The following is a 27052-nucleotide window of genomic DNA, read 5'->3' as shown; positions in this document are numbered from 1 at the left end:
TTCCTGTAGAAGGATGATGGGAAACTGGAGGAAATAAGAGACGCCAGTAAGAAGCAGAAAGAACTTGGGAGCATAAAATAAGCCACAATTACTAGAAAAGCGATGTCGTCGGAGCTGAATCTAGGTCGCGGCAGCTAACTTGAGCTAATATGTTTTGGCGTCACGCCCACAAATCTTCACGCAGAAAATCACTGAAAGTGGAAATCCAGAAAGGGTGGACTGTCGCTTTGTGTCCATGATGAGTGTCTTTTGTACAACTACTCTAAACCAAGCAAAAAAAAAAAAAAGTGCCGCGTTAGGATTTAAAATAGCCCAAAAATAGCCACATAGCCAACCGCCAAATTCCGACGCCAAATGCATGACAAAGTAGCCAAATTTGGCTATTAATAGCCCAACCTGGCAACCATGAGCACTATCCAAAGCCACAGTCTTGCGCTTCTGTAAGTAAAAAATTGCAGATGCATTTGCGTCCGCCGAAGTTACAGGTGCAACTACCTGTAACTTTGGCGTGGAGCAGTGGACAAAGATTCAAGTACAACACCTTCAAAAGCAACCGACAGCCCTGCCTCTCATCAGCCGCTCAAAAGCCCCTTGTTCTCCAACAAACTTTCACCCTTTCCGGTCTGCATGGCGCCCCAAACAAACGGCCACAAGGAACAAAGCAGACGTGAGGGGGGAAGGAAGGGGGGAATGCCTGATCGGCCGAGATACCGGGAAGCCCCCCACCGTTCCGCCCTCTGTCAAGGTCATGGCCGAAGAAGCAGGCCGGAGGGTCAACCGTCCGCTTGGCAAGGGCCCAGGAAAGGGTGAAGGTCACTCACTATTCGTCGCTTCTTCGGATCACGTGGCTACCCAACTCCCAGACAATGACCCCTTCTGTGGTTTTGTTCACCGCGTTCGAGCGGTTTCTCTTTCCGCGTCCGGCCGGATGCTTGAGGGGAGGGAGTCGGGACATCGCGGTCAGACGACGACGGCCTTGCGACGGACTGCGCGCGCGGCCAATCCGGTTATTGTCTGGGTGCGACTTCCTGGTGAAAGTGTCTCGGGTCGGGGTTGGGTCACGTGAGTGTCTTCGGGGCACAAGGAGAGGAGCTTGGTCCATGCCGTCCTTCAGAGAGTTCGTCGTTGTCGCCGTCGTGTGGACAAGCCTCGTCATCGGCTGCGCGTCGCAGGGACGGCGTTTGAAAGGTGAGAAACACGAAGAAAGAGCTAAACTGAGGGGCGCTGAAATAAACTAAGAACACTAGGCACCATGTGCTTTTGGTAGTTATTTACTAACTAGCCCAGCTTAATGTTTTGGTGCAGTTTTTTAGGGGCGAAGCTCCTTAGGGGCTAGCCATGTCCGTATGTTCGTCCGCCTTCGGGTCACGAGCACGTGCTCCCGTGCTCGTGTAAAGCAAAAAAAACAAAAAAAAAACGCATTTTTACGTGGTGAATGATATTGATTGGGGCGAAGCTCTGGTGGTGCTTCCCTGCGTAGGCGGCGAGCCGCTGCATGCCGAGCCTTTCGTTCGTTTTCATCCATGTCAGAAAGAGAATGTGTGGTATAAAGAGAATGTGTGGTATAAAGAGAATGTGTGGTATGGAACGTGTTTATATACGCATTTGAGCATTTGACCGCAGCGTGACATGAATGAAAACGAACGAAAGGCTCGGCATCCTGCGGCTCAGTGTCTACGCAGACAAGCACCACCAGAGCTTCGCCCCAATCAACATCATTCACCACGTGGAGATGCGTTTTTTTTTCTTTTACATCTGACTCTCTTATGTTGTACCCATGTCCCGTCAGAATATTGTTTACGTAACTGGGTTCCCAATTTGAACGTGCACAGCGTCTTGCCCGTGTACTTTGTTCCTTGTGTTCTTTGTCTATTTTAACGCTGTTTTACAATTTCACAAATACGTACCAACAATCCCAACTAAATGCATCGTTTAAGGTAATGGCTGTTAGTTGAATTACCAAATCCAGGAGAAGAACTCACCGCAAAACCGGCGGATGCGGAGAAAAGCTCACCGATTTTTTTTTTATCTTCTCTTCATGTGGAGGCTGTTGCCTCATGCGTAACATCTATCGATTAATTATCATTAAAATTCGTCAGCTTTGTAAGAAAGAAAATGTCCCTTTTTGTAATATTTGTTAGGCTTATTAAGTATAATGCGGGCGAGTGTTTCCTGTGGTTTACTCTCGAGGCAACGAACGCCTAACTGAAAACTTTATGAACTTGAAGAACAGGAAAAAGTTCGAAACCTAATAATGGCTGCCTAAAACAGTGGTCTCAAACTCATTTGAGTGTGGGGGCCAGATATCCCACACTTGAAAGGTCGAGGGCCAGTGTTGGCCAACGTAAGACGGGGGGGGGGGGGGGGGGGGGGTATTAATGCTTTTTATAAACGCAAAGTCTTGCCACTGACGTCTTTAGATGTGATTTGCTTAAGTTATAAGACTACTTTGGACCTTGACCTGATGTGATAAGAATTAAAATGACACCGCACCGCCAACGTGCTGGCATTTTTAGTAAAAGTACACTGTCGTTCCCGTTGCTTCATTCACACAGGAATTAACCAAGCTCCAGATGTCTCAAAAAACAACGAGTTAATATGACAGTTGTTGTTTTCCTGGCGATTTTTGCTAGAACACTCGAACAAATACTTGTCTTTTATTGGTTATATATTTTTGAAGGCGAGAATCCCGAGCTCGTAGCTTTATCCTTGCCAGTTGCTTCTGCTGATCGAGAGTTCGCGCAGCCCAAATGCATCCTTTAACGTATAGCTTGCGCTTGCAGTATGGCAGCGGAATTGTTATGCATTACAGAAAGCTGGGAAGCAAGAAATTATGTGAAACAAATGGCAAATGAACACTGATAAGTATAAACTATGTGAGTATGTTAAAAGAGCAGGGCTGCTTTTCGAGGAAAAATGAATCGTCGAGATGAGATCACAATGGCGCATGCCACTTTTAGCGCTTGAGAGATTGGGACCGGGATTCGTAGCCGGTTGCCTGCGGGCCGCGTCCCAGCGAGTCGCGGGCCGCATGCGGCCCGCGGGCCGCGTGTTTGAGACCCCTGGGCTAAAGCCTAAAAAGAAAAGTGAATGCCAAAACTTTTAAAGTGCGTGCGCAACACGCGGTGCCTAAAATTCTTTTTGAAGCTTTAGTTAGCCTTTGAAGGCCGGATAGAACGGTCAGTAGGACGTTGAGGTTTCTTTCTTCCACGGACATGCACGTTTTCTAGCCGTTCGTGCTGGTGTTTCCACACGTTGCCTTTGTGTGTTAGTGCCCTTCTACGGTGAGCTATCCATGACCTTCAAAGCTGCACAATGTCATCGATGTTACTCGTGACCTGTATCAGCACTAGTCTTCTTTAAGGTAGCGAATTGGGCGAGTTGGTAAACGTTATTCATAGTAAAAAACGATCAAACGACAAAGACGGGGTGGGCTACAAACACGACAGGACGAAGCTGTTCTCGTAAATAATGTTTTATTAGTGAACGTAACAAAAAGAAAGCAGCGTAGCCCTCACTGATTACATTAACAAACACCTGCACACAAATCGGAAACCATACAATCTTCGGAGCTGAAAAGGTTCTCACACCGCTATTCATATTAACTCGCAAAAAGACAAAGCTCTTTATTTGACAGCCACCAACGGCCATTGCGAGGCTGTCAAAAAATTGTATGTTTTGCGGGTGTCCGATGTTCTCATCTTATACTTGCGGCGTCATTGATGTATACGGATGAGGAGTTAGTAAATATACCCAATAAACTTCAAGAATATTACAAAAAAAGACAATAGTTTTTAACGAAGTGACAAATTCTAATTGTGCTAAATTGCCAGGTGTGACGCCAAACACGCTATTCTAAAAAAAACAACAGTACTGTGAGTTTTTTCGCATCTGCCGGTTTTGCGGTGAGCTCTTCTCCACCGTCCAAATTGTCCTTTCCTGGTTTTAAAATTTGGCTACAGAATTTTCCAATCTTCATTTGTAGGTGAAAAAAAGAATGTTCGTAGTGTTGTTTCGTACGGACGCTAAAAAAAAAGTCAAGATGCATGAAGCATAAAAATCATGACGCCAACAACGCACAAAACGTGTGTTTAGAATTTATTCAAAAAGGAAAAAGTATGCACTTTACATATTGGGGTATTTCAAGACACATTTCAAGGACTTATATATATATTTTTTTTTGTGTGTAAAGTGCCGCAGCCACGTTAACCGTCACGCTATCATTTTGTTCTTTTATGACAGCTAGAGTAAACTTCAGTCTTGGGTAAGTTACTTTTAAAAAGTAATTCGTTACAGTTACAGTTACTTTCAGAAAAAAGTAGCGAAGTTACCGTTACAGTTACTGCAACAAAAGAGTAACTCGTTACAGTTACAGTTACTTTTAAAAAGTAACGACGTTACTTTTCTATAACACAAAAAAATATTAGAAAAAACTAGAAAACGCCTCTCACAACATTTTATTGCATAAAATTAAAAAGTATGCTTTTTACTTCATATTGTAACTTAGCAGCAGTTACTTCTCGAAGTTAGTGTTTGAAAGTTTCCACGCCAGAGCAGTGGCGCAAATCAAGAAACGAAACATGCGCAGTGCGAAGTCGTGGCGCTAATCACAATACGAAACATTCGCAGTGCCCTCCGTGTGTATTGTTGTTTCACGGTTGATTCACCCGATTGAAAAGCGTTTGCACAGAAAAAAGAAAAAAAACACAACATAGATAGTGCTTCAAGACACTAAAGGCCCGTTCACACTCTTGCGACCGAGTACGACCGAGTACGACTGAGAGAGACGAGGATCTCTTACAACTTCTTAAATGTTTTTAGAATGAGGGAACACACTGGTATTGTGGCGCCATCTATGCGGTGACCCTGGAACTGCATTTCACAAGAGCGAAGGTTTTGCGGGATTTCCGAGGTCAAATGTGCGTAATAACCATAGAAAGGCTCGTTTATAACATTGACAAAAGTTTTTCGAGCCAAAAAAGAAAGGATAATGCGCGAGAAATAACAAAAAAAATATGCCGGACCGCCGAGTTTATACTGCTTCCCAATAGACGGCGCCAGTGTGTTCTCTGGTTTAAGAAGTTTTAAGGAACCCAGGTTTAAGGGGTCGCAAGCAGTCGCAAGAGTGTGAACGGGCCTTAAGATGTGTGTTCAGTCACAAAGTACAAGCGCGTGCTTAAAGATAACTAGATATTTTTTTCATAAAATCTACATGTGGCTATATTCGGGTCGTGACTCGCGAGAAAGAACGTATTCACAACTTTGTGCAAGGCCAACTTGACACTCGAAATGTCGGAATGGACGATTTGGAAAGTGCAAGGAATGGCCAAATTGCACCTCATGCAGTGATATATTATTCGTAAAACACTGGAAAGTAACGACAAAAGTAACGTCGTTACTTTCATCGTTACCTGAGAAAAAAGTAATAGAACTACCGTTACAAGTTACCTTTTCAAAAAGTAACTCGTTACAGTTACAAGTTACCAAAAAAGTAACGAAGTTACAGTAACGCGTTACTAGTAACGCGTTACTACCCAAGACTGGTAAACTTTAGGGATGGATGTTAATAGCTACACCCTTTTTAGCGTTCGGTAGCTTGCGCCACCTGGCATAATTCCAGGGATCCTCGGTCCGCCTGGGACCGAGGATCCCAGGCGGACTGCATTTTCCTGGATTTTGCCAAAACATTTGACAAAGCTTCTCACAATCTTCTGCTTTTAAAACTTTCCAACCTTAACATAGACAATAACGTTCTCGCATGGATACAGTCATTTTTAACGCAAAGGTCTCAATTTGTCACTGTAAATAACAGTAACTCCTCTTTTCTCAAAGTTGCGTCACGGGTTCCACAAGGGGCAGTCTTAGGGCCGTTGCTATTCTTAATTTATAGGGTGAGACTATTTTGCCGGCAGTTTCGGACGGCGCGTGTATCACTGGGGAGCTCGTTAACACATCCCCCCACCTGCGTTCACGCCGATTCGCGGCGAAAGTCTGCGGCTGCTCATAAGAAGAATATTGGCCCAATTGGCCTACCGGTACACGCCGCTTCGCGGCGGCCCGCCGGCGGCCCAAGCGGAGTGAATATAGATTTCACATTTAAATATTCTAAGCTTAAATGGTAAAACAAAATGGCTAGGTGGCGTAAGCTACCGCCCGATCCAAAGGGCTCAGCCGTATTCATCCATCCATCCATCCATCCATCCAAGCCCCGCTGTCCTCTATTCACCCCCGGAAAGGGAGTCCATTGCGGAGTTTCGGCGACAACATTCGTTTTATTTATTTACTATTTTTTTCAGTGTTAATCCTAAAAAAAATGATATGTCGTAAATATCGCCCAATGCCTCTACAAAACGAAACAAACTTTCAACAAAAAAAGAAAAAAAAAAAAAAAGGGGAAAAAGAAAAGAGGACACGGTGGATCGAACCAGGGTCATGCTGCGTATGAGGCAAGCACCTTATACCACTGAGCTTTCCTACTTTTTTTCTTTTCTTTACAGCATGGTAGTTACAGCAACATTCATGTCATATTAACAGCGCTGTACAGCTCTTTTGCACAGCGTATTAAAAATAACGTATTTCGAGGAGTGATCTTTAAATACCAGTCCATTCCGGTTCAGGTTCACAATTCAAATACACACTCTACGCTTGTTTTAAAAGGTTGAACAAATATATCCGCACTTCTTTTGCGTCGAGGTCAGCATGTCGAACAGCCATACGTGATCTCCAAATGCTGCACAAAGCTAACAATAAATTCCACACGAATACCTTGCCAGTTAAGGTTTGGCTTAAAAAAAGAGGGATTTATGTGCCATGGTCGGTAAATTGCCTTCTATGTGAACAACCTGAGACTATTGAACATGTGTTTATTTTTTGTTGGGACGCGGTATTTTTCTGGGATGTCCTCCAACGCACTTTAAAGAAAGAACTACCTGTAACCCCAACAGGGATACGTTTCCTTAGTGTGGATAATGATAATGAAGTTCCTTATGACTGAGCTACTTTGCACCTTTAAATAGCCGTGTTCACAATTCGTTTTATACGAGACCCAATGGGGCATAACTGCCGGCACTTTCTTTTCACCGATTATTGTGCCAGCTGCCGGCAGAATATCCACTTCCTAATTTATATTAACGACCTCCCCACTTATGTCTCTTCATCCGTGTCTCTGTTCGCTGACGACTGTGTACTTTACCGTGAGATTCTTGATCATAATGACACATGTATACTCCAATCAGACATTGATGCTATTTACTTTTGGTCTGACTCATGGTCCATGAAGCTTAACACTAACAAACGCATCTAGAACCGGTATCTTCGTACAAATATTTAGGCTTACATATAGCTTCTAACCTTTCATGGAAAACACCTATTCAGCATATTTCGGCTAATGCTAACCGCATGTTAGGTTACATCAAGCGAAATTTTTCATTAGCCCCTATCTCACTGAAATTAACTTTTTACGAAGTCTTAACTCGTCCCAAGTTGAAATATGCAGCTTCTGTCTGGGATCCCGGACTATACTCTGTTTCACCTTATGATGTACCGCAGAAAAGGCCACAAGCGCGAGCTCCTTGCTCTGGGGCACATCTCGGCGGCACAAGCTCTCGTGCAGCTGCCAACGCTATGAGCTCGCGCTTCTAGCCTTCACTGCGGTACAACATAAAGTGAAACGGAGTATAGTCACTCCCGTATCTACGTTGGAAGCCGTTCAAACAGATCCGCTCGTTTCGTCCTCACAAACTATCACCGCACCGCTAGCGTCTCCTCTATGAAAACAACTCTCTCATTACCACCTTTATCACTACATCGTAAAATTTCTCGTTTTTCCCTATTCCATGAAATGTATCACCATAATTCTTTCCTGCGCGACAAAATAATTGCTCGGCCTATCTATGCTTTCTCCCGTCTTGATCATCAACATAAGGTGGGCATTCCTAACTCTATCACAACCACGTTTTATTCATCTTTCGTTCCCCGTACATCCCAGGAGTGGAACCCCCTTCCCCAGTCAACCGCAATTATCACGGACTCTCAGCTCTTTAAAAGTACAATTACTTTATTACTGAGTGTGTCTAATATGTATTATGTTATTTGATTTACCCTTCTGGTTGCTCTCCCTTTCTGCATTGCCTTCGGGCCCTGAGGGTATAATAAATAAAATGACATGAAATAAGTTTAATAAAGACAAACGTACGATTTCTCCCGCCCTTCTAAGCCAATTTCCCCCCCCCCCCCCCCCCTAACTATCACCGAGCAGTGAGGCATCTCACTAAAAGATTGGACAAAAAAGAACACAAAAAAACATCAAATCCCGTCCTTCCCCCCGGCGAGAGAGTCGCCAATTTTACTCGTTACCCCAGCACCGGACCCACTGGGGGAGAGAGTTGAGAATTTGGTTACTGAGCCACGCGGAGAGGGAGTCCCAATTTTCCTCTGTCCCCAGAGGCTCTAGTTGGTTGTGCGTCATGCAATTTTCCCTAGATACTTTCAACCACCCTTCTAATCACCTCTTAATGACTGTAATCCTTTTCTCTTCCGCCCTTTCATCGTCGCCAGCGAAACCGAGGGCCCCAGCCAAATCTGTTACCCCTTCAGGGAAGGCAGAGCGAAGCCCTGTCCACTTCAAAACCATGTGCTCTAGTGTATCGCTCTCATTATGGCAGGCAGCACATGATGTGTCTGCATCCTGAAATTTAGCCCTATATGTACTCTTTCTCAAAACTCTCCTTCTCGCCTCAAACAGCAAAGAACTTCCCAGTGAATTGTCGAACATATTTTTGTTTCTAATATCCTGCGCATTATTAGAGCTGATTTTCTTTTTCAGCCCTCAGATGCGCAACATCGTGTGCACATTATGTCACTTGTGAATTATCCGAGAAACGCTTCGGCAGGATGACAACACGCACAACACTAGCCCTTCTTTTGTAGGCTTTCAGAAGTGAGTACAAAACACGTAGACAGCTTTATCGTGAAGACCGGGATATATGACCATACAGTAAAACGAGAGAAGGCCGCAGCAGAACAGTCCGAACACTGGGCACTCCAAACCAGAGCCCCCAATATTCCACCCGCGTCTTTTTCTTTGTGTCGATTGTAGAATATGGTCTGGGCCTCCCCTCCTCCGGTTGACGCTGTTTTTTTATAGTTCTAGGGATGGGCGGACCTTACGAACTTGGGTGTCTATAGATTCTCACAATGGGCACCAATGCAGCGTTTGGAGAGTTCAGTCTACGCCCGGGTAGAAGACGGGCTACGGGCCTATGGTGACAGTGCAATCTGTTTGTTCCACTGAACTGGGGGGAGACCTCCTTAACTCCTCAAGCACTGCTTCTCCATGCATATAATAAAAACTCCGAAGTCTGTACAAATTTCAAAAATTTCTCCTTTCTCTCAACCAACAAAAATAGAAACACATTTTTTTTTAACTGACTAGCAGTTCGAAAATCAGCTAGTCGAAGTTCAACGTCGAATCTGAAAAGCCACAAAAGTTTGGCACTCCCCAAGAAATAGCCACATAGCCAGCCACCAAATTATGGCGTCAACTAGAAAAACAACAACAAAAAAACGGAGACCACCCAATTAGGCAACACTGGCTACAGGTCAATCTAGGTGGCGCAAGCTAACGCCCATTACAAAGCCTATAAACCTTCAAATCCATCCATGTGGATGGATGTTAAAACTTAAAAGACGATGCGAACGAATTTTACGTGGCGGGTCCCTGCAACCGCTGCGATTCATCGCCGTCGACGCTCCGCCGGCTCCACTTCGTACAGCTTACTCGGAGATCGCTAGAATTTCACAGGACAGCTTCTCACCTTTGTTCCTTCAGCCGATCAGGCCATCGTACACGGCACAAAAGAATCGCCGGTTATTTCTTCGTCTGCAAGGATGAGAACGTTATAACGAGGCTTGGGAGCGCTGGCTTGCCTGCGGAATCGGAGCGCCAGGAACATACGAATAGTTCTTTTGACCACCTGATAACGCCATACGTTTTTTTTTGTTTTTTTTTTAAACGCCAGCGCTGAGAGAGAGAGAGAGGGGGGGGGGGGTGTAAACACGCCTCAGTGAATCACGCGCTACCTTTATTTGGTGCTGTAGACAAGGTATTTTCCATTACAACTTTCGTTGTAAAAATCAAATACTCTGTCGACGAAACCTCGCAGGACGATAGGGAGCCAAATTCCAACACTAAATGAACTATACTGTTATAAAAGACAGGGCTTCCAGGGGAGGGCGCGTAGTTATTTTTCATAAAATGTCCTTGCGGTGTACGTCTGCCTTTACATCGATTAATCATGCAGTTTTGCTGCGTAAACTGATGTACGAAAACGTGTCATTCATTGTATGTGCTGCTTAAAGACCACCAAATACACCTATTATTTTATTAGTTATCTCAATAATCACTTATATCAATTCACAAAACACTCCACTAATTTCATTCACCTGGGAGACTTTAATCTACCCTGTATTGATTGGGATACACTTACTGTGTCTAACCAGGATCGTGCGAATGGAGGAGCCCTGGTTGATCTAGCCTTTTCCCACAACTTAGTACAGATAGTAAACCGCCCTACTAGGGGCGATTCACTTCTCGATCTGGTTTTTTTAAATGACCTGCTGCTTAGTTTAAAAGACACAGCTTCAGTTTGTCCAGATATATTTCTGATCATAATATGGTGCTCGTGTCAATGTTTCTGGACCAAGGATTGAGAAGTTCATCCGTCCTGTTAACAGTTCCAGATTTTAATAATGCCGACGACGTTGCTATTCTTGATTATTTTAGTGTCTTTTGATATGTTCGAACAATTTTTTATGAATGTGGTTCTAACATCGAGGCTCTGTGGTACTGATTTAAAATATTGTAAACAAATGTAGATTTAAATATGTACCTAATTGAAAAAAGCAAAGGCTGCAGTTTATATTCCGTGGATTAGCAGTAATATTCTGCATTTAAAACGTAGAATTGCCCGAATGAGAAAGAATTCTAAATACAGTAGGACAGAATCATGTGGTCAGCTTTTTCGGAACTAAACGCGCAACTTAAAGTCAAAATATTAGAATCCAAGCAAACATATTTTAATACTTCGCTTCATTCTTTTATGAAAAGTGCGTCACGAAAGTTTTGGCGTCATATTTCATCCAAGGATAAATCAATAAGGACGGCGATGTGGATTAGTTGGTTGATACTGACGAAAAGGCAACAGCGCACAGTAAACGGGGACTAAAGGAAGTGCAAACAGGACAAGCGCTTGTCCTGTTTGCACTTCATTTAGTCCCCATTTACTGTGCGCTGTTTGCCTTTTCGTCAGGAAAAATCAACTACACAAAGCAGTATAACCGTATGTTAGTTGAATTATCTGTGAATCGGTCTTCAGTAATGATGATGGCGTAGTCTCAAGCCTACAAGTTACCAACGTGGAAAGAATTAGCGACATTTCCATAAGTCACAAGAGAATTTTGAACTCCCTCTTGAATAAATTAAACAGTAAGAAAAGTGCGACATGGATATGAAACCGAATATTGTTTCGAAACGATACGCGGAATGGGTGTCAAAATATTTATACATTCTCTTCAGTATCTATGATACATAAGGACGGTGATTGGAATACAGCATCAAGTTTCAGGCCTATTTCTTTAACTAGTACAACATGTAGATTGTTAGAGCACATCGTCTTTATGTGTCAACTCGACAAACATAATCTCATTTATAAAAATCAGTACGCTTTTAGAAAGTCACTGTCAACCACAACCCAGCTCATTGAATTTACAGATGACTTACCGTAGCTGAAACAATTAATGAAGGGGACATACTGACGAAATTTACTTCAACTTTTCTGAGGTGTTTGACAGGTACCCCAAATTGCTAACCAAGCTTTCCAATATTCTACCAGTTTTAAATTGGATAACTGCTTATATAACAAACAAAAGCAAATACGTTCACTATAATAAAATTGACTCTGAAAAACTGCCCGTTATTCCGGGAGTACCTCAGGGCTCCGTGCTTGGGTCACTCTTGCTTTTGGTTTTCATTAATGACATATCATTTAACATGAATGTCCCACTTAGAATGTTCGCAGATGATTGTACTAGACTACAGGAACCTTTGGGGGCAATATTGAATCGGTCTGAAACGTGGCAAGAGAAGCTAAGTTATGATAAAACAACCGCCATGGCAGTCTCGTGTAAAAGAAGAGCCGATCCAATCTAATTACTTACTTTAAGGGCAACCTCTCAAACGAGTCGAGGAATACAAATATTTGGGACTCGTCTTTAATACTAAACTCAACTGGAACCAGCAACTGGAAGTTGGAAGCGACTGTTAATAAAGCGGGGGGCAATTTGTTCGCGTTGAGAAGGAAATTAAAATTTGCTGATTCAGATACTAGACCTACTGCCTATAAAAGTTTTGTTAGAACTGTGTTAGAATACGCCAGCTCAGTGTGGTATTCTTACACGTAAACTGGTATTCTCAGGCTTGAAAGTATTCAGAAACTAGCCGCTGCTCGGTTTATTTTTAATAACTTCCGTGTAGGAGCCTCATCTACAGAACTGCTTTTCAGGGCGCAGCTTCAGCCGTTGCGAACATGAGCAAAAATTGATAGATTAAAAATACTGTATATTATTCTTAACGGCACTATTCAAATCGACAGCTCTAGCTACTTAGAACCATTGTCGACAGGGTCTCGACGCCTAAACCATACTAGAGCGTTAAAACAATACAGGTTTAAGAATGATCTTTTTAGATATGCTTTCTTTCCTCGGGCAGTTCAAGCTTGGAATGCAGACCAAACGATATTGTCATATTAGCACCTGCTGAAAATTTCATTACTGCTGTGGAAAGTCTACTTACCTGAGTGTTTCCTTTTTCTTTTTCTATTTATGACTGCACTTTTGTCGTAACTCCTACTAAGGCTCATTAAAACTTTGGTATGGGCTAGTTGGTCTATGGTAGGTATAAGGTTTAAAAGCGCAAACAGACAGGGACAATAGAAAATAACGCAAACGACAGGGACAAGGTGCCTTGTCCCTGTCGTTTGTGTTATTTTTTATTGTCCCTGTCTGTTTGCGCTTTTAAACATTATTCATACAAGCTCCTTGAGTGGAGCGAGTAGTATTTTCAAATACATAAATGAAATATGACGTGAGCTCTCCGCGTCGTGCGTATAGCCGTTTCCGGTCGAGGTGCACGACGGCGTGCGTATAGCATCACTCTTCATTTTATTTTAGATACAGGGGAATATTATTTCCGATTTGCATACCCCCTATAACGCTCCAAGCTTGTTATAATTACGGACAACATGTTCGAATACAAATCATACGGGAGTCTTTCGTTTTCTTTGTATCTGCTACCCTTCTGCTCCGTGCGATAAAAAAATGAAGAGTAATTCTTAAACAAAATGTTTCTGCTACGAGATAGGTAAGTCGCTCTTGTTTCTTTCGCAAGATTAAACCGACAACAAACACCGATGTAGTTCCTCACAGTGTGAGGAAGGAGATCGGTGGCCGAGTGGTCTAGCGCACACCAGCTCGGAGCACGTGGAGCGAAAGCTCGCGCTGCAGAACCCAGGGATCCTGGGTTCGAGCCCCACCCCTGCCCGTTTCGATCTGGATGAGCATCGTACCGGCGTGCGGTCGTGTATCACTACTGCGTGATGCACGTTAAAGACCCCAGGCTAGCGGCTGTACCGCACTGGCCAAATTTCTCATCTACAGCTGGGAGACTCGTCGCCCCTGTGAGGCAGACCAAGTTCTAGGCTGTAAACACACACACAACACAATTATTATAGTGTGAGGAACTACATTGGTGTTCGTCGTGCAACTTTTACTTGAACCGAAGATAGACAATAGGGAGTTTTCGTAGATCGTTTTCGCCGTCCCGCAAGGCCCTCCGCAATCCGCTACGATAGCGGGAACTCCACAGTCAAGGCCATCGGCGCGCAGGCGCAGTAGCGACTTCTTCGTTGCGGAACGCTTAGCGGAGGGGGTAGCGCGGTCTACGAAAACTCCCTATTAGGAAGTATTCGTAGGCCATTGTTGTCGTCTCGCAACGCTCTCCGCAACCTGCTACGATACCCTAAACTCAACAGTCAAGGCCATCGGCACGCAGGCGCAGCAGCGGCTTTTTCGTTGCGGAGGGCTTAGCGGAGAAAGAAACGCGATCTACGAAGACTCCCTATTATGACAATCCGTGGTCTTCGCTTTGAACAAAATTTGCCAGAAATCAGTGCTTTTCGGTTTTAGATACACCACCGGATGTTTGTCGGTATTTTTCGGTAAAACCCGGAAAGTCTGCTGCTGCACTTGGGACGAAAAGAAAGTTTAGGTACACGCGTTCTCTCAATCGACAGCTGGCTGTTTCTATGGGCACGCGCTCACGGTTGTTCCTCACCTCGTCGCGCAGTGAACCCGGAACTGCTGGTCAAGTCGTGGGTGCCGTTCCCTGCGCTGGGCTTCGCGGTGGACCGCTGTCGCAGCAGCCTGAACCGCACGGGACGCTGCCTGGCCCTGCCGGACTGCCGTTTCTCCAGGGGCATCCGCGAGGGAGAGTGCGCGGACGGGTTCGGCGTCTGCTGCGTCTGTGAGTGTTACAGCGGTAGCTGTTAATAGGGAGTTTTCGTAGAACGTTTTCGCCGTCCCGCAAGGCCCTCCGCAATCCGCTACGATAGCGGGAACTCCACAGTCAAGGCTATCGGCGCGCAGGCGCAGTAGCAACTTCTTCGTTGCGGAACGCTTAGCGGAGGGGGCAACGCGGTCTACGAAAACTCCCTAATGCCCCTTCCGGCGAAAGCCCGGTGTCTTCTAAACGAATTCGAAAGTTGGCTCCTGCGGAGATGAAGCTCGCTGCCAATATTAATGTTTCCTTCTTTTGCTTTCAGACGAGGCTGCCGACAGCGTGGCTACAACTCTGTCCAACAACTCGTACTTCGTCCAACCGGAATTTCCACGGCCGTACAAAGGAGGGAAGAACGTGTCCCTCACCGTGACCCTACCGGCCGGGATCTGCCAGGCCCGTCTGGAGCTCGAGCAGTTCGCTCTGCAGCCCCCGCTGCAGGGAGCCTGCAGCCAGGATTACCTCCAGGTGTCTCTGAACGGCAGCGACACGTACGTTCCAAAGTTATGCGGGGAAAACGCTGGGCAACACGGTACGTACCGATCTCCGCAAGCTGTAACAAGGTCGCTTCGGGCCCCTTTTCACTCTCGGTCAGCTTTTCGCGAGCAGTGTCCACAGAATAGTCTTTGACGTCCTACCCTTGTTTCCTCGGCAAGATAGGAACCTAGATCGACACATTATTACCAAAAATTACTGACTCTCGCAATATCAAATTTTTATCCCCTGCCGTTGAATCTAATCACACGCGCTCTTGTTCTTGAGTGCTGAGGCAACTTACTGATCTGGCGCCGTGCAGTGGGTGCTATTACCGAACCGAGTGTGTAGGTATACGTCGACTTCGAGTATTCTTGACTAGTTTTGTCGACAAGAACGGTGTGCAGCCCTATCTTGTGTACTTAAAGAAATCTATAGTAACTTTCCTCCCTCAAAACACAGAAAAGGGAACAAAGACGCTGTTTATATTTCCGCCAGCTTTTGTCACGTGACCGGTGACGCCAGAGAATATGGTGAACTCACGGAGCACTGAGGACAAAGGTTATACGAGACCACGTGAACTCGGACGTTGCTCCGCTGTTGACGTTGCATTTCTTTTCGAAATCCCCCCGGTAAACAAAGAAAAAAAGAAACGTATTACAAGGTAAAAGAAAACCTCTCCTGGGCTCGGTTAAAGGTGCCGTGAAACGATTTCTTAACTTCTTCCTTCTTGGCTTTTTTCCTCAGCTCACAAATCGCGCAGGGTTACCAAAGAGTTCAAAAAAAAGGGAAAGGAAGAACTCGCCTCTTTCTCGGACCAAATCTCGGACCCTCGTTTATATACCCGTACGTCGGCGTTCTCCCCCTTGAAGATTAGCCGATGATAATTTAATTAATGCAAAGGTGCACGCCACGATGGGTGCAGGTGGACAGAATAAACGGCAATAATTCCCGGAGAAGGAGAACGAGGGTGACGAACACAAGTCTCCAAATATGTGTTTGCTCTAATTGTCTCCTTGTTCCTTCTCCACGGATTATTCTAAAATGACCACGTCGTTGCCCTCCCCCCTACTGCCCGTGACTGTGGAAGCTACGTGCTCGTTGGGCCGGTCACACTTCTATCTTTACCCACGTGATCACGTGCCTTCCCACGCGCAGGAAATGGGATCAGGTGATAAACGGCCGGCAAGCGCGTAGCTGCCTCTCGCCGCCCTGTCAGCTACGAAACAGCGCGCTATGTTTTCAAACTTCCGTACCGAAAAGCAGGCTTTTGACTTTCTACTCTCTTCTTAAGGGCCCCCTAAACGATATGGTATTCGTAGAATCCCAATCTAAATTCATTCATCCCAGCCCAATTTTCATTTCATGACCCCTATAAGAACGGCGATGGCCGCTGTTATCTATCCGCACTTCGTACATTGTCTCGATTTCGCTTTTGTTGCAGTGGTTCTCCATACTGGAGACTCGGAGGAGCAAAGCCTGTTGACGTTAAAGGTCTCTCTACTTCAACTGGGACCGGAGCGGGTCTGGGCCATCCGCATCGTACTCTTCGCCTGCGGCGATCCGAATCTGGGTAGGAAACAGTCCCTGACATAAATTCAGTCTGCTATTCCGCCTACATCGTTGCTGCAAAGGAATGCGGACCAAAAATACTGCAAGTTGCAATTAAAATTTATAAATTAAAACATGCAGTATACATAAAATAGACCGCAATTTGGCAATCGATGCTTCTTTAGTAAGGTACGTTGTTGGGCTAGTTGGTTCATCTTAGTAAAACATAAAATAGCGCAACAGAAACAAGGACAAGAAGTAAACAGGACAGGCGCTATGTCCTGTTTACTTCTTGTCCTTGTTTCTGTTGCGCTATTTTATATGTTTTACTACGATGCTTCTTTTTTTTTTTTTTTGGAGGGGGGGAAGGGGGGGGGGGCTAAATGTATTATTACGGCGCTGGCGCAGTTGTGACCAAAAGGGGGGATCGGTGGCCGTGTATGTTCTACTTTTGCACAACCAGCTCTGTGGTTACGTAGTCGAAGGCACGGAAGGTTCGCAAGATCAAAAGCAAATACGTGTAAATTTAAAAGAGCAGCTCTCATTTTGTCAGCTTCGACCATCATGCACATATCGTATAAGATCCTGGTTTTACGAAGGGGGACACACGATAAAGAAACATAATAAGCAATCGCTTTATGAGTGGAATTCGCCGTGCTAAAACATCGTTTTGATCTCTCCACGCCGCTGGAAAGCGTCCACGAAAAATGTGTCATTGTCACTCATTCTTGTTTTACCACACCCGTATTCTCTCGTGAATATCATGTTGAAATGTCCTATTGTTTTACCATTTTGCATACCAGATATGAAATCCACGTAACTAATGACAAAAGGGAAGAAAAAAAGTATAGATAATCCGCACCGCGTAAATTTTAAACTTTCAGACATGTATATATAGTTCGCGGACAATAGTTCTATATAAATGTGGCACTTTGCTCCATTCACAAGCTCGGGATCAGATTGGTCTAGTTCAACTGTCCTCAAAGTCCTTTTTTTTTTTTCTCTTTCTTTATTTTTTTTAGCTCCACAAGGCTGCTTTCAATTCCACCGAGGCTGTCGGGGTTCCTTCCGAAGTTTCGGCTTCGCGCAGGACTCCTCGGCGGGGTCGCTGAGCGGCCTGAGCTACGCCATGTGCATCGCTCGACCCGTCTGGCTCCAGGCATTGTCCCTCAAGTTGAGAACGCTGTCGACTGCTCCGCCGACGGATATGGCGACGCACTGTCAGTCTGACTTTGTTCAGCTGCCGGCCGGGTTCGACAGCAGGCGGGGACTGGCGGCACCGGTGCGCCTCTGTGGGGGCAACGCGACTCTGGCCCTTCATCGTAAGTATACGATTCCGTGTCTCCTGCGTCTGTTTTTTTTTTTTTTTTTTTTAACATGATATGTTTTTTTATTGGAGCATTCCAATCACCCATTTATTTCCCCCCGTCGGTCCGTGCATATTGGCGAGTTTTAGAATAGGGGGCCTCAGAACTTTGGGTATCCCAAACAGTTTGGGGAACCCAATTCCTCGCTACATTTGGCGGGAAATTTAGCGATTTTTCTGTTATTTTCAGGGACATGCGCCTCTTCGGTGTTTTTTGGTTTTCCTCGTTTTAGTTTAAACTGGCCCGGAGTTAGTTTTCGGGGTTCATCGGTGTATAGCGGAAACACGGAACCTTAATTCTAAGTTGCAGATACGCACGTTTTGTTTATACTTTTATACAGGAAGTTCAAAGGTGCACTAAAACAGACATGGTCGAACTACGGGGGGGAGGGGAGCGGGGAGTGTTATGCTGATTCGGGTTGGCGATTGTTTTTTTTTTTCTTGTTTCCGAGGGCCCGCAGCGAGTGGCGCGTGCTTTAAAAGTGTCACCGCCGAGGATTAGCTGCGGTACCTCCTGAAATTTACTTATACGAGATTGACATGCCTTCCCGATCCCTTAAACAAACAAAAGAAACTATTTCCTAAAAAAAAAATTACGGATCTCTTGAAGGTATCGTGGGCACATCTTCATGACTATCTGATCGAGCAGCCTGGTCTACGCATCTAAAAACGTCTTCAAAGTTACAAGGCCCTAAACATTTTCAACTGAATGTCAAGGCATCGGCGATAGTCACCTGCCTCCCCCCCCCCCCCCCCCTCTCCCCCAGACGCCGAAGATACGTGCCGAGTTTCCTCGTAGGGGGCGAAACGAGCCGGGTCTTGGTTTTAGCACCTTGGTTTTTGCAGACAATCTTTCGAAAGTTTTTATTACGATTCCTTCAACGCGACGTGAGTCTCTGTAATGCTATTTTTTTTTTTTTTTTTTTTATGTTTTGGCTCGTTTATTACAATGCTATTCAAGGTTCCTTTTCAAGAGCACCGCGTCAGCTTGCATCATACGTGCCGTAATGGCCCGGCTGGCACCTATCCTTGTGCGGAGAGGTCGGTGGAGGTGCCGCTGGCGGCGCATCGTCACGTTTGTCACGTTGCGTCATCTTTCGGCGGCGTATCGAAGTAGGCTAGCACCGTCCGCTAACGCTGCCGTCCTGTGATCGCCGAGACTCGGTGGCATCCTTTGTCTCGAGATGATCGAAAGAACTTCACTCGTGACACTTTGTTCGTGTCGGTGCGTGTCGGCAAGCACGACACTGGGGCATTTCTAAAGTGTATAGCTCTCGCGCTCGGGGCTAGGGGGGTTGTGTGTGTGTTTATAGACCTTTTCATTTCAGTAGTTGCCTGACCGGCGGGTAGAGGGCGCTGGCGCACTCGCCGCCATTAGGTTGCTTCAATTTGGTCGGTTTCGGTTTCAACGTGCACGCGATTGTGATGCTGTTTCATGCCACTTTCGATTAATTTTGCGATATACATTTCTTTCTTGTAGCACACAGCGAATGAAACAATAGTATTGGGCCACCTGGCAAACCACAAAGTTGTTTCGAGCCTAAATTGCGATCTTTTTTTACGAACACGATGTGCGTCTGATTCCGTCCATCGTTAATTTCGGCCAGGTTCGGCGGTGAAACAACTGCGCTGATGTACAGGGAGGAGTACCATTGTCCACGGCCGTACCCGCGGACACTCATTTCCAGAAGAAAAAAAAAATAATAAAGAGCAGGACAAGCTCCGCCTGCAGCGTGCGCTCGTTGCCTGCCGCCGTGCTTTGTCGGTGCGTGCACCGAGCGGTACAAAAGGTAGATAGCTCGCGCTCAAGTCAGCTATTGAACTGATCATCTTATATTGCAACAGACTATATTGCATGGGTGCTTAGTGAAAAAGCAGGTCGACAACATGATTAACAATCTGCTGTATCACCAAGAACAGATGAACTGACAAGTTAACTGTTCGATGTTTGGTATTCGTACACCAACCTTTTCTAACTTCGAAACCGGAAACGTATTTTATAATGACTAGAAAAGTTTCATGTAATCACGTAGATAATATAAAGAAAGTGATATTGCCTCGGCCTGTTTTATTTAAAGAAATTAAGCGCTCGAGAAATATTTTGATAGACCAGCCTAGGCTGACTGGAAAATTTCTTCAACTAAAGTACTCATTAACAGCATTTCAAAATATTGGCCTTATGAAATAAACTTTTTGTTATATGAACATTTGCTTACGGCGTTCTCAAGGTATGAGAATGGTGAGATAAGTGAATGCCAGACTTCAAATGAAGTCTGATATTCATCTTCCGTAAAATTTGCCGAATCAAATTGAAGAGCGCAAAGGAAATGATCTCCAATAAGTTTTGCTAAGTCGAACGCCAGGCGCCACCCAATGGACGAAAGGTGTTCACTGATTTGAAACGATGCGCTTTGCACATTTTGACGTCGCCAGCTACTGAAAGTAACTCCCTATTCGCCGTCAACAACCGGCTGCACTCGGGTGATTTTCATGCAGAAGGATTCTTTTCGGTGTCACATTTTGTGAATCATAGGCACTATCAAGCTGTCTGTGACAGTTTCTTACGCGGGGAGTCATAATATTTGTGTTAAAATAAATTAATTGAAACTGCATGATTATATTAAAAAATGACTTAAGCAACTGAAAGACTATGGACATGGGACCAAGCAGGATATACAATTCATAAATAAACCGATATAGTGAATGCTTATATCACACACGCGATTAAGAACGTAAAACAGATATAGGTGTGATATTGCGAACAAACAAGTTGCCTAGTGTTAAGGTACCATTATTTCTAGCATAAAACATAATTCAAACTAAACGTTTGTTGCCGCTTCTTGTCCACAAGTCCCCTAGTGTAATCAAAAGAAACTGTTTTCGATCTGTTGTAACTACAAAACACCATGCTTTCAAGAAAAACACGAGGCTAATTACGCCGAGTGTTTTTGCTTCCTTCCTTGCCAGCAATGCGCACTCATATATATAATTACATTGGGCTTCCTATTCCAAATGTTCTGCCCTTATTAGTAACCAACCCTCAGTTCTCATAAGTTATTGGTATTTGAACCCTCGAGGCTTTCTTCAAGACATATATGTATTCAACGTACGCAAGTGCTAACGCTGATTCCTGTTCCTATAAAACCTTTTCACACGCATCCCGCACGCCGACGGTAACAAAATATTCAAAACGTGTTACAAAATCAACTACAGAACTTGCGCGCATAATTTTGTAATGCAATTGCATGGTAAGTATAAGTATCGGACGACACTTTACGGAGTAAGGCAAGAGACGCGGTGAAACGCGACGAAAAACACGAATTCAACGGATCCGCCAAGGCGCGGACGGGAGAGCGGAGCAACAAGTTGAAGCAACCTAATGGCGGCCGCATCACGTGATTCCAAGATGGCAGCGCCCATGCGGCGGAGGGTGAAAAGGTCTATACAGCCTAGAACTTGGTCTGCCTCACAGGGGCGACGAGTCTCCCAGCTGTAGATGAGAAATTTAGCCAGTGCGGTACAGCCGCTAGCCTGGGGTCTTTAACGTGCATCACGCAGTAGTGATACACGACCGCACGCCGGTACGATGCTCATCCAGATCGAAACGGGCAGGGGTGGGGCTCGAACCCAGGATCCCTGGGTTCTGCAGCGCGAGCTTTCGCTCCACGTGCTCCGAGCTGGTGTGCGCTAGACCACTCGGCCACCGATCCCCCCTCGGGGCTAGGGAATACAAGAGTCGTCGCACACGCACCCGAACACAAGGTAAACATAGCAGATCCGGTAGTATCTCTCTCCCCCTGTCATGGCGGCCAGAAGTGCCAGTAACACCCTGCATAGGCTTTGAAACCTGAGCCCTCCGTGCACGTTTGCACGTACAGACTCTACGCTGCTCCATCTTGATGTCGGTGTACGTGGATTATCTGATGGTTAAGCCCAGAGTCACCAAATAAGCTACGAAGACACTTAGCCATCTTGGTGCTTCAAATCGGAGTGGCCCGTTGCGTGAAGCCTTATATCTGAAATCTTAGGAAACGCTTTTCCGTCCTCAAGAAATATTAAAATAGTTCGCGACAGAGTAAAACGATATCACTTGATCTTCCTAATACCGCATTAGGCAGTATCCACAGGAGTAATCTGATTTTTTTTTGAAAACACTAAAGTTGCTTCTAACCGCTAATTTTTTTTCTGCTTGTTCGTAATGACAGCCTTTGTTCGTAAAAGGTTCATACAAATGAATCCTGGAACAAAATCCCCGGAAGCCGGGTGGTTTACCAAAATAGGTAAATTAAGAACGTGAATGGTTTGTAATTCGGTTATTCTATAGCACGTTGCAACTCAAGAAGGTAGGGCGGGGGCAAGACGGGCCGGAAAGGAGGAAGCAGACGGAACGCTGGAGGAGAGAGGGGGAACCCCACCCCCTCTCTTTAGCGTTCCGTCCGCTTCCTCCTCCCCGGCCCGTCTTACCCCAGCCCTACCTTCTTGAGTTGCAATAACGAACAGCACGTAGACCCGTTTTCAAACCGCCAGAAATCTTTCTTGTTTCGAAAATCTGAAGGAATCGGGGAAGTACCAGTTACATTTTCCAGGTAACAGCCAACTACGTTTTGTCTTGAGTAATCGAGTAATCGACTTGAATACTTCTTAAGCAAGAGTAATTCTAACTGTGATCGATTACTTGCTTTGAGTAACGTGTACAAGACTGGCCGGAGTCTCGTCGAACACGGTGAGGTGAACCTTGACGTTTTTACGAGTTTCCTTTATTTTCTTTTGCAGTGTCCGTGCAAGGTCCGCTGGTGTTCTACGTTGTGAGCGGTCAGGGCTCCAACCCCAACATGCAGTTCGAAATCTTCTACAGTCTATACCCGTGTTCCTGATAGGTTAACGTCCCTGAAGACCACATCCATGATCTAGCTACAGCACTGTAAAAAATCATCATCACCGACATTACCTTCGTGTGTGTCTACACAGCGATCGTATTGGTTACTCCGTTGTTAATAAAAAAATACGTCGAGTAAAGTGGCACTGCAAAAGTTACTTGGGTCCGATATATATACTTACAAGTGAAAATATTTGGCCGAGTCTGTGCGGTCAATATTCCACCGGGAGGCCTGTAATCTTATATGTAGGAATTTTTAGGTTGTTACATATTTACAGGAAAGCGTAAACGTGGGCTGGCGAATTAGCAATTACGAAATACGCCCTTCCTTGTTGAGCATCGGAGATTTAATCAATGTACTATTTCTGCCAGTACGGATTATATATATATATATATAATCTTTATTTTTTTTATATACAAAGAAGGGAGAGAGGGCAAAAAGTTGCATGGCTTCCAGCTTGACGAGGCCCTGCACAGTGTGGCAAAGAAGTGGCAGAAAGCTTTCAGACAACACAAGAAAAAAAAAACAAGATATTACACCTTATTACATCGATTAGCTACAAAAATGCAGTTATCACTTTGTTTCTAATAACATATCATGTAGCGTGCCCTTTGATTTTTTAGTAATGTCCAACATTTTCACCTTCGAGTTGATTTAAAAGGGACGATAGTGTATATTTCAAAGAGGTTAATCCATAACTAGTACGGGCAGTATATATATATATATATATATTGTCACAGGTTCGGAAAAATTAACAATAAAAGATCCAAATGATCCCCATGCAAACAAAATTTATAATTTTGTTAGGACCGCTGACCGGACGATAGGTCCACGCCCTGGTGGAGGGACTCACTGTGAGGGGCGAGGAACGAGACGGAGACGTTGCGCTAAAAATAACGAAGGATTTACTTGACTCACGTTCAAGACAACGCACACACCAAACGCAAACAAAAAAATAATCACACGCTAACTCTGCCCTTCTCGCGCGCGGCGCTTTTACACATAATGAAATTCACAAAAAAAAAAAAATCACACCGCTTTTCTTATCGCGCAGGCGCTACTCACAAAACAAAACAAAAAATAATAATAACCGGCAGAGCAGCGGTTTAAAGGCTTTGTCCACACTGGACAGTACACAAGAACAAACGAACAAAAAAAATGTATAACACAATAACGACTCTAAATGCTATACAATCCTACTAAAGTGAGTGATCGAACCTGGGTCCGGAGAGTGGTGTGGGTGACGCGGGCCCGTTGCGGCGCTGGTCGAAACGGGGAAGTCTGTGCGTGCTTGGATGCTTCGTGAGATGCTCCTCGGCACCACACTCACCCACGAGCACACACACTTGGGGGGCCCTGCAGAGCCGCTCCGAGCTCTTCCCGCGTTCTCCCTTCCGCCGCACCCGCTGCCGCTCCCAACTTTCGCGTCGCGTCCACCCACCGGTCCAGTCTTCGCATACACTGCCTGGACTCGGCTCGGAATCAAACCGAGGTCCTCACTTTCTCAAATTCCAGCGGCAGACACCACTCTCCCTTGCCCAAAAAAATAATTGTTTCTCTGCAGTGGCAACAACAAAAATACAAAAAAAACACACACACACACACACACACACACGTCACACTGGCAAGCCGAGCCTACCCCAGCGAACCATAGAGCGCACCCCCACTCGGACATCTGGAAACCATTCCCAACATTCCGGGAAGTGAGGGGGCCCATCGCTACTAACTAAAAAAACCTCGCGAGAAACGTCCTCGGGGCGAAGGGGCAAGGGGGCCATAAAAACAGAAAACGGACGGTGCCCGAACCCTGCCGCTCAGCGCGTGGGGCAAGGGAGCGTCCTATGACGGGATGCGTTCCCTCGGGAAAACTTTGAAAAAAGATTAAAAAAAAAAAATAGTCGAATTCTGTGACACCACCCCCAATTCAAAAATATTCACCAGTGAATATTAAGACAATCACAAAATTCGACACAAAACTGGGCGGCAGCCTGCACATGTGCATACGGCTGAACAGATATTTGTCATGAACAAGCATAAACACGAATCATTAAAAAAAAATGTAAACGTGCTCAAACAGCAAAATAAAACACACAGACCCCGGGGGCTCCTCTTAGGCTATACAGACACTTCGTTTGCGAAAGCCAGGCTGCATGATGAAAGTCCAATTTCTCACTTCTATTATATTCAAGTCAGCATCCTGAAAGTTGCTGAACAACCAGCACGTAAGATAAGGCCCCGCAAAAAAGAAAGAGAGTCTCTTCTCGTTACTCCCAACAGCTTACCTCAAGAAAAATAACTTGAATACCTCCAATTTCACACAGGGTTTGCGGAGCGCATGCTGACACAATTAATTTATACATACACCTCTGCTTGCTCCTAGACAAGAACATAGCCGATTCTTTTCGTGCTCAGGGCCTCCACATGCCAGTTATCGACACACTCTAACAATTACCTAACAGTTACAAAACGAAACATGTTAGGCACCACTGAGCTACATTTTAAGCCGCTTTACAAATAGTCAGGGGCCCTTTTTTCTACCTGCCTAGCAAGGGGTCTTTCTCTAACCTCCCAACCGGGGCCTCCTCACCGTACTGCTTAGTTTGGAATGCCCCGTCGCCCCTGCGCCTCTTTGAAATGCCGCGTAGTCCGCTGCTTCCACTGCAGCTTTTGTTCCGAGGTCCCGCTCCCAAGCCCTCCGGCTTTGAGTGCGGGTTGCACGTGGTGAGAGGGGCCGGTTCCCCTTGATTGCCGTTTCTCTTCGGGGCCCTTTCTCTCTGCGCCCGCTGGGTTTGATCACTTGATTTCGAACGCTGAAGCCGTTCTTCGCCTTCGATGTCTTCTTCCGAAGCGCCGCCTTCCGGCGCCCTGTAGGCCTCACACTCGGCGACGACGCCTTCAGGGTCTCGAGGCCGTTGTTCTTCCGTAATAAGGACCCTTCACTCGGTGGCTTGGCCCACGCGCTTGAATTGGCCCTCGCCGTTCCCTCCTTGGACCTCGCCTTTAGATGCACGTGCGGCTGGACGATCGACGGACCATCACAGGACTCCGGGTCTCTGCCCCCGTTCTCGTGCGTCGCTAGCTGGCGGGCGGGCAAATCTGCCTTGGTGCCGCCAGCTCTGACCTTTGCCGGCTTACCCTGGATGACGCCGTCCTTGTCGCCGTCCCCTTGCTCGCTGCGGGCTCCAACTTTGCGCCTCTGTTCATCGAGTGCTGCTTTCCGGGACGTCTCTCGCTCGGGCGGCCCGATTGTTCCCTCCTCGTCCTTGTTGTCCGAAGCGATTCCCGGTGCCTCCGGCAAGTCCTCACTACTCGACGACCTCGACCAGCCGATGCGCCTCTTCTTGGGCGATCGCGTCTTGCCAACACGCGACGAACCGCACTTGCGCGGCAGCTTTGCAGCCGGGTCCTGGTTCTCGGGACCGTCCCCTTCAATGTGGAGCCCCTCTTCCCTTAACTTGCGGGACTTTGGCACTGCAGCATCCCTGTTTGTCGAGGTCTCCTTGTAGGCCACGCCCTGTTCCCTCTCTGGGGCATCTTCCTCTAACTCGAACAGCGGGATCGTCTCTCCCAAGCAGCAGACCCCGGCCTGCGTCTGTTCTTCGTCGACCGCGTTCCACCTCGTGGTGAATACGTCCACATCTTCGGTCGAAATGCCCTGCGGAGCCTTCCCCCTCGACGTCTCGAGGCTTACCTTCTCAGGTTCCGTGGCCCGCAAAAGCTCTAACATTTCTTCCAGCTTACGAATTTCGGCCTCAGCTTTTGTTCGGTACGCGAAAAGCTTATCTGCTCGTTCTTGGGATTCCCATTTTCCTTTAACCATTTCTCTCGTCCAGTCTTGGACAGATACCAAGTCCTGCTTAGCATCCACTAGCTGAGTATGTAACCAATCTTTGAGGCTAGCTTCATCGAGACCTAAATCTTGGCCTAAAGCCACTAGCTCCTTAAGCTTCATATTTTGGTCGCTTAGCCCCTTCTAGTTCCTGTTACCGTAGGATACTTTTTCCATACTCGGTCGGCAAGCTGGGCTGTGAGCTCCCGCAACGGCGTCTGCCACACAGCGCACTTCCTACGGCCCAGGCGACCTCAATCTCATCCCCCGCTCCTCACGGACTGAGCCGTCACCGTGGTCAGCAGGTCCTGTCGCGGACGCCAGTTTGTCACAGGTTCGGAAAA

The 27052-nt window shown here is 46.0% G+C and overlaps 1 protein-coding gene across 1 annotated transcript; it reads left to right on the top strand.

Moving 5' to 3' along the window:
* The first annotated feature begins 1100 nt into the window (after positions 1-1100).
* On the top strand, positions 1101-22876 carry LOC121046100. Its single transcript, XM_040499854.1, has 6 exons — positions 1101-1188; positions 14402-14578; positions 14877-15143; positions 16530-16658; positions 17659-17958; positions 22776-22876. Exons 1-6 carry the CDS (start codon positions 1101-1103, stop codon positions 22874-22876), a joined length of 1062 nt encoding a protein of 353 aa, XP_040355788.1.
* Positions 22877-27052: the final 4176 nt, after the last annotated feature.

This window comes from Ixodes scapularis, unplaced genomic scaffold (genome assembly GCF_016920785.2).
Source record: "Ixodes scapularis isolate PalLabHiFi unplaced genomic scaffold, ASM1692078v2 PGA_scaffold4__175_contigs__length_147842914, whole genome shotgun sequence".
Classification (NCBI taxonomy): Eukaryota; Metazoa; Arthropoda; class Arachnida; order Ixodida; family Ixodidae; genus Ixodes; species Ixodes scapularis.
The sequence above is the reverse complement of the archived record's forward strand: the minus strand, read 5'-3'. Positions and strand labels throughout refer to the sequence as shown.